This window comes from Artemia sp. Qi Xiang Cuo, chromosome 20, assembly GCF_049724085.1.
Source record: "Artemia sp. Qi Xiang Cuo chromosome 20, ASM4972408v1, whole genome shotgun sequence".
NCBI classification, from domain to species: domain Eukaryota; kingdom Metazoa; phylum Arthropoda; class Branchiopoda; order Anostraca; family Artemiidae; genus Artemia; species Artemia sp. Qi Xiang Cuo.
This window is the reverse complement of record NC_142813.1, coordinates 33,330,293-33,339,010: the sequence shown is the minus strand read 5'-3', so window position 1 is coordinate 33,339,010 and position 8,718 is coordinate 33,330,293. Positions and strand designations below refer to the sequence as shown.

The 8,718-nt window shown below is 36.6% G+C and overlaps 1 protein-coding gene across 1 annotated transcript in view; it reads right to left on the bottom strand.

Moving 5' to 3' along the window:
* Window positions 1-8,307, bottom strand: part of LOC148940122 (protein disulfide-isomerase-like) — a 281,993-nt gene extending 273,686 nt beyond the window's left edge. The window contains exon 1 of the mRNA XM_089106293.1: window positions 8,089-8,307. Within this exon, the coding sequence (XP_088962419.1) occupies window positions 8,089-8,236 (148 nt within the window). The 5' untranslated portion in view covers window positions 8,237-8,307. The remainder of the gene's footprint in view (window positions 1-8,088) is intronic.
* Window positions 8,308-8,718: the final 411 nt, after the last annotated feature.

Sequence of the window (8,718 nt, the reverse complement as noted above, 5' to 3'; positions counted from 1 at the left end):
ACCTGTGCAGTTTGTTTGTAAACATTGATGGTCCAGAACATTTTTTACGTGATCCTGCTTTTTTAAATTTGGCGCCGATAGAGTGAAACCACAGTGCGCTATTCGTCCTATACTTGTAAAAATGCCGCCGAAACGACCTCGCACGAGTCCGAAAAAAGGAACTGATCAGTGTGCAGCTTGTGGTTGTAATTTAGATGAAGAATCAAGTGCGATGAATTGTGATGGTTGCAATCAATGGCTTTGTATAGATTGTCTTGAAATGACTGAGCCGGAGTATGCTCTCTTAACAAAGATGACAAGGCATATCGGATACGAGTGGCATTGTCCTATGTGTAAAGGTGACAAACAAGCAAGACTAAATGCATCAGATATCCAAAATGCTATTACCAAATCCCTTGAACCCCTTCAACCAGCCCTAGCGGTCATTCAGGATCTTGATGTGAAAATTAAAGATGCCGTCAAAATGTCTTTTAGTGAGTTTAAGCATGAAGTGATTGAAGACATGGATCATAGATTTCAAGCCATTGAGACACAGATAGATACCCTCAAGCAAACGTCTGGCGCCGCCGTCGACCAGGACTTGCTGAATAGTCTTGTAGTCTCGCAGGTACAGGCTTTAAAAAGCGACCTTGATAGCCACTTAGAGAACAAAATGAAGCAGTTAATAGTCGAAGATAGAGACAGACAGAGACGTAAACTGAACCTTGTTGTGTTTGGAGTGCCGGCAAATCCAGACGATAGACAGTTTATCCTGCAGTATTTGTCCCAAGAGTATAGCCTCCCAAATATATCCATCATAAATCCCCATCACTTAGCTAACCCGAATAACCAAACTAGCTCAAACTTACCTATCATTTTTTCCGTTGTCAACCTTGAAACAAAGAAACAAATTCTGCAGAAGTCGTATGAAAAGAGAGGAACTGGCAAAATTCAGTTCAGAAACGACGTATCCAAAGCAGACCGGACTAAAAGAGCCAAGCTATATGAAGAGATCCAAGCTCGGCGAGCAAATGGAGAGACGGATATTGTGATTCAGGGTGGCAAAATCGTATCAAAAACTTGCTACCTCCAGCCCCTCCAACTCTGATGGAACTCTAAGTGGGCTGCCAAAACCTCTACATAGTTTCTCTTCTAGTGCATTATTAGATGTAAGTGATACTTTTGCTAGCGGGGAGTCAGACGATAGTTTTTACAGTGCTAGATCTGGACAAACCATTGATTCGCCAAGTTCTGAAAGATCATCAACTCCCTCTGATAGTGGAAGCTGTGGGAAGATTAGTGCCCTTAGTGTTATTTTCAGCAATGTTGACTGTCTAACTTCAAAGTTTCAAGAAATTAAGTGTGTTATTACATCAGGCGCTTCAGATATTTATGCCTTCTGTGAAGTGAAACCAAAAAGGACTCCTGTTGTCTTATAGAGAAACTGAAGTGATTTGTTTTGACCATCAAACTTTGTTTTCAACATTTACACTTAGACAAAAGTTACCCCTTGCCTTACAGCCTAGCCTATTTAAACACAACTACTCTGTGTAACAATCTTTGTCTTGAATCAAAGTTGTCCAAGATTAAGTCTGCCTATTATTTCGATACTTTGTTCCAACTTTAAGATCCTGTGTTCAAGATTGGACAGTATTTTCTATGATTTGGCTAAGCTTAACCTTTAATTTCTATCCAAAATTAAGGTGTACTTTTGACTGTCTATGCGTTTAAAATAGTCTCGGCATGTCACTGTTTATGGCAAAAATATTCAAGCTAATCTTAATCGAATATTCTACAATACTTTCTAACTGGTGTACCAATAAACCTTTCCCCACCCCTCCTTGTTTAAAATATATACTCTGAATTGTATACATTCAATAGATTATTGTCTTATATATTATAACATTTAGTTTTATAATATATGTGATTTGAACTTATAATTAAACAGTGATAATTCAAAAGGAGTCATGTGACATTTATATAAGCTTAGATTTACAATCCACGTTCACAGCTATGTAGATCAGTTCAATTTATTTTCACCCAGCATATTTAAAAATAACACTTAAAATAATAAAAATAATAAATAATTTACTATTATGTTGAACAATAAACATTTATTCAAGGCCTACTTATTTCAGAAAGATAAACAGTGGAGTATAAGGCTGTATCAAGGGGGGTAGAGGGTTTTAAACCCCCCAAAATGTTTATCCAACACATAGAAATGTAAGAAAAATGAACATAAACAAATGTTTGATGTAGTTTTTTAAGTTTTTTTTTGTTTAATGTTTTGTATTATAATGTTAAACTAAACATTACACTGCCTGCAGGCATCTTTCCATTCTATGACTCAAAGCACACCTCAAAGCATGGCATGACCTGTTTTAATTTCCATGTTGTTCTCTTGAGGTTCTGACATTTATAATTTTCTTTTACAGATAGTTTGCAACTACATTAAAAAGGGGAGGGGTCCTCCTGATCCAGAATTAGTCAGGCATGCTGTTATTCAACTTATACATGGGAAGTTGTCTTTCCGAGCAACCGCAGAAGAATTTTCCCTGAAGAAGAGTACCCTTGCAGATGCCATGAAACAATACAAGGCAAAAATGCAACATCTCGAGCAGAGTGGTAGCAATTTTGACAATGACATTGTTCAAGAGAGCACTAAGTGTTTTTTCTTCCAAACAAGAGAAAGAGCTTGCTGCATACCTCAAAAAATGCTCACTGCTTTACCATGGGCTGACTCCCTATGCAACAAGAAAGTTAGCCTACTAATGGGCAATAACATTGAAGATAAAATTCCCATCAAGCTGGAAACTTAATGAGAGAGCAGGAGTGGATTGGCTAGAGTTTTCATCAAGCGGAACGCCAGTTTGTCCATCAGAAAACCCAAAAATACAAGCCAGGCTCATGCTGCCTGCTTTAACGCCATTGTAATTGGTGTCTTCTTTAGAAATATTCAGGAGTTATATTGCAAGTATCATTTTCCTGCTGGTTGAATTTGGAACTGTGATGAAACAGGAGTACCCACAGTTTTTCAGGCCCCAAAGGTGATTACTAAAAAGGGAACAAAATAGGTGGACAGACTGTGTCAGCAGAAAGAGGGGAAAATACCACAATGCTATGCTTTTTATCTTCAACTGGTCAGACAATTCCACAAGTGTCTGTTTTTCCAATAGTCAAAGCTCCAAAAAGGATGTATCAAGATTGACCACCAGGATGCATTGGCTTAGCCCATTGCAGTGGATGGATTACCTTGGAAAATTTTCCTTTGTTCCATGGAACACTTTCAAAAAGAGGTGAAACTCAGCAAAAAAGACTATTTTGCACTTGTTTGACAATCATGAAAGCCATATTTCAGTAGAAGTAGTTTCTTTTCGTAAAGATAACGGCATCCACCTCCTAAACTTTCCTCCCCAATGCTCCCATCGTCTCCAACCCCTTGATGTTTCAGTTTAGGCACCATTGAAGCATGCAATCTAGGAGTCATTTGACAATTGGATGGAATTAAACCCTGCTCAGAGAATTTCGATACATGAAATAGCAAAATTGTGCAAGCATCCCTTTCTGGAAAAGCTGAATCCTCAAAACATCACAGCTGGTTTTGAGAAGGCAGGAATTTGGCCTTTAAATCCAAATGTGTTCACAGAAGTCCATTCTCAGAAGTCAAGTGCCAGCTGAGGTGACAAATCGCCCAGATCAAGCTGAACAGAATGCCCCAGAAATTTCCAATATGGATGATCCTCATCCTGGTTTATTTTGTGATTCATCTTCTGTCATGATGGGTCAACAGCAGTCAAACTTGCTTACAGCAGTAACTCCTGAAAGCATCAGACCATATCCACAGGCAAAAATGCAAGTGGGTTTGCGCAAAACCATAAGAAAGGCAAAAGTAGAATTCTGACAGAAACACCAGAAAAAAGAGCACTAGAAGCAGAGACTGAGCTAAGGCTTGCTAAGAAGAAGAAAAGGTTTATTTTGTGATTCATCTCCTGTCATGATGGGTCAACAGCAGTCAAACTTGCCTACAGCAGTAACTCTTGAAAGCATCAGACCATATCCACAGGCAAAAATGCACGTGGGTCTGCACAAAAACCATAAGAAAGGCAAAAGTAGAATTCTGAGAGAAATGCCAGAAAAAAAGAGCACTAGAAGCAGAGACTGAGCTGAGGATTGCTAAGAAAAAGAAAAAGTTGCTAAAAAAGTCAAAGGTTTCACTCATTGCTGACAAAACTAGAGACATAGATATACATTTCAGACATAGATATACAGTTCAATGATGAGTCACATGATGAGTCTTTACATTGTGGAATTATCATTGAGTTTGAGACAGATGAAGAATTATCTTGTCGAAATTTTGTGCTTGTGAGGTTTATGGTTGGAAAGAAGCAAAACTCTGCTGTTTAATATGTTGGTGAAATTGAAGAAATAAGTGGCAGAGTAGCAAAAATAAACTAACTGCGCAAATCTGGTAGGAAGTTCAGCTTCCTTGAATGTCGAGATTGTGCAGAAACTAACTTTCAAGACATTATTATGAAGCTTCCCACACCGGTATTAGTAGGAGGAACTGGGCAAACAGCCAAAGCTCTTGTATTTAGCTGTGATTTGGTCTAATTTTCCATAAAATAAATTTAATGTTGCATTTAACTTGTATATTATGTGAATTAAATGTTAATAATATCTGAATCAATAATTACAAGCATTAATTAAAGAATGTATGGAAATGCCCCATGTGTGTCCAAAGTCACCCCCTCGTTGGGGTGACCTTGGACACTTGAAGAGGTCATACATTTTTGGGTCTCACCAAGAAACAACTTGATGGATGTCATTGAAAAAAAATCACCAAGAAAAGTGAATAATTAAGCTATCTATTCATGTAAAAAGGAAGTTTGTATATTTAGGAATACACTTTTAAGGGGTCAAAATCCTCAAAATGTACGGTTTCACCCCTCTCTCCCCTAATGCTTATTATATTTGTAATCAGCATAAAAAAGGGCATCAAATGGTGTATTCACATAGTCCTAACTCAATAATGTGATTTGGTAGATATTTACCAAAGTATGTCCCAGGAAGGTATTTTGAAGCACCTATCTCTACTCCTCTCTCTAGAGGGTCCAGAAATGGTCAATATATACCAAATCATATTATTGAGTTAGGACTAAAGTGAATACACCATTTGATGCCTTTTTTTATGCTGATTATGAATATAATAAGCATTTCTAACAGAAATGAATTTCAGCCCCCCCTATATATCCCAATTCAGGTTTCGGTTAGATATAGCCTATATCGGGGGGGGGGCTGAAATTCATTTCTATTAGAAATGCTTATCATACTTTCAATCAGCATAAAAAAAGGCATCGAATGGTGTATTCACTTTATTTGAAACTCAATAATATGATTTAGTATATATTGACCCCAGGAACTTTGCCTAGGCTACATGACAGGTCTATACCTATTGAAATTGTAACAAAACAACATTTTACATTAACAGTTATTAGTTTCTTTTTCTTTGGCTTTAGTTCTCAAAATACAATTCCTGTTATTAGAGTGGAATTTTAAGCCATATCAATTTTTCTTCCAAAATTTAGGAAATGTATTTGCATAGGCTACCTTTAAAACCTTATAAATTGGGATTGAGCAAAGTTGTGAAGCTGAAAACAATTTTGTTCTATTTCATTTAAGCAGAAGATGTAGCCTATTTTGCAAGGTTTCACTTTTATAACACACAAATTTTAAAGGTTAAGGGTCAATATAAACCAAATCATATTATTGAGTTAGGACTAAAGTGAATACACCATTTGGTGCCTTTTTTATACTGATTACAAATATAATAAGCATTTCTATCAGAAATGAATTTCAGCCCCCCCCCCCTATATATGCCAATTCAGGGTTAGGTTAGATAGCCTATATGGGGGAGGGGATGAAATTCATTTCTGATAGAACTGCTTATTATGTTCATAATCAGCATAAAAAAAGGCATTGAATGGTGTATTCACTTTATTTGAAACTCACTAGCATGATTTGGTATATATTGACCAGGTCAAGACCCTCTAGAGAGAGAAGGACCAATGATACTTTAAAGCCCAGCTCTCACTAGCGCCCAAGAACCCAAAACATTTACTTTAGCGCCCAAGAACCCATAGCGCCCACAGCTCCCAACTTGAAAGATAAATACAAGCACACCCAAGTATCAATTCATAAAACCAAATATTGTTATTTTACCTTTGGTACTGCAAATTCTTCTTTCTTCTTTAAATAGCGATTTAAAAAATTATCCTAACTCAACTTTGTAAATCACAGATGATGTTGGCATGCATAAAAGAATTCTACTAAAGATTGGAGTCAGCAAACCAATGTGTCAGCAAAGGGAACTTGACAAAGAGAGATCATATCAAGTTACAAGAGGGGAAATTTGGCTTCTGTTGGCAAACACATTTCGCAGAGACATATCAAGTTACAGGAGAGATCAACTTTGGGTTCTTTCTGGGTGTTCAGAAATATTTCAAATATGTCATTCATTTTTGGGTTCTGATAAATTAAAAATGCTTGTATTACATGCATGCGGGCGTTGGCCTTGCGTGGGCTTATGATGCCCTATACAGTGTTTTTATTAACTGAAAAATAATTCATACTTATATTTTCGGCCAAATAAGTATTCAAATAATCAATTTATTGTCAGTATAATTTTATTTTTAACTTGGGCGCTAGATTCAAAGGTAAATATAAACCTTTGCTGAAACCAGATCTAGCTTCCAGGATCAAAGCTTTGATACTTTAGCTCCTCAGCTTCCAGAGTCCAAGTGCCCAGGATCAAAAAAGAGCTTTAGACTTTGGGCCTGGGAGCTTATCCTCAAAATTTCAGCTCAATCCGATCCTTCCTTCCCTATTTTCCAAAAACCAAATATCAAGTTTTGTGGGGATTTGCTTGCGTCAAAAATAGATACTGGATGCTAAAATAATAAGTCCGTTAGTGTCTCTGTGGTACAATGTTCGCTGTTCCTGTCCAATCCAATCTATTACTTGGATTTAAAAAAGATGGAAAAAAAAATATTTGATTTCTGATTGTTATGAAATAATGGCGGGAAATCCGGCTCCCCCTCAGTAGAATTCTTTTGTGTATACCTGCAACATCTGTGATTTGCTAACTTTAGATATGATATTTGGCTTCTGTCAGCAAACACATTTTGCAGAGACATATCAAGTTACAGGAGAGATCAACTTTGGGTTCTTTCTGGGCGTTCAGAATTATTTCAAATATATCTTTCATTTTTGGGTTCTGATAAATTAAAAATGCTTGTATTACGTGCATGCGGGTGTTGGCCTTGCTTGGGCTTATGATGCCCTATACAGTGCTTTTATTAAGTGAAAAATGATTCGTACTTATATTTTCAGCCAAATAAGTATTCAAATAATCAATTTACTGTCAATATAATTTTATTTTTAACTTGGGCGCCAGATTCAAAGGTAAATAAACACCAGATCGCATGGGATTTTGCGAGTTTGCAAGTTCCTTGCGTTTTTTCTTTTTTGCCTCCAGTAAAAATCGCTATTTAAAGAAGAAAGGAGAATTTGCTGAACCAAAGGTAAAATAACTTAATATTTGGTTTTATGAATTGATAATTGGGTGTGCTTGTATTTATCTTCCAAGTTGGAAGCTGTGGGCGCTATGGGTTCTTGGGCACTAAAGTAAATGTTGCTGAGAGAAGGAGTAGAGGTAGGTAGGCTACTTCAAAATACCTTCCCAGGGTATACTTTAGCCTATAGACCCTGAAAGTTTCATTTTCCAGTAAATTTTTACCAAATCATATTATTGACTTAGCCTATGAATAAAGTGAATATAGGCCTACCACTTGATGCCTTTTTTTTATGCTCTTTCCAAATAAAATAATCATTTTTGTCAGAATGGAAAGAGTATAAAAAAACCATCAAGTGGTATGTTTGCTCTATTCATAAGTCAATAATAGCCTAGGCCTATGATTTGCTAAAAATTTAGGCTACCCATTTTCCTAACCTAACCTCTTTCCAAGATAGCCAAAAGTAGCTACAGAAGAATTTTACCTCCATAATTATTGCTGGCGTAATTAAAGGCATGAAAAAATTAAAATTACTCACAGAACTCAACAAGGACATGCTCATTAGCACTCAAGGCACTGGCAAAATTTTTCTTAGTGAGAACTAATACTCCTTCGTCTTTTTTTATTTCTTCATCTGACAGAGCTAAATGAAGGGTAAGAAAACTAACAACAAGTATTATTTTCATATTTCCAGCCCTTTGTAAGTTCCTTGTGTGGTGAGTAACTTGATACCCTACTCTCCAAAGTAAACAACCAAAACAGACTAGACTGATGGATACGTGGATGCTGATTTGAAGCTTTTTGATTGGCTGTTAGCAGGAACTGTATCGAAGCTATATAGAATGAATAGAAGCTTTAGAGAAATATTGTCACTGTAGGCTACCTCTGCATATAGAATGTTGTGTTACATGCGTACCAAATCACTTGTACCTGTACCTAAACAAGTGACTGATCTAGACCATACGGCACCCAGGGCAATAATGGGACTTGGTCCCACCTTCAGTAAAAAAAAATATTATAGATATTAAATTATGGTTGATTAACTTCTCTAAAGAATACCTCCTTTGCCTTTATTTAATTATTTTACAATTACCAATATATTTTCTTATGCAAATCCTAATATGTACAATAAGCAGGGCCGTTCAAAGCGGCTCGACCAGGTCAATCT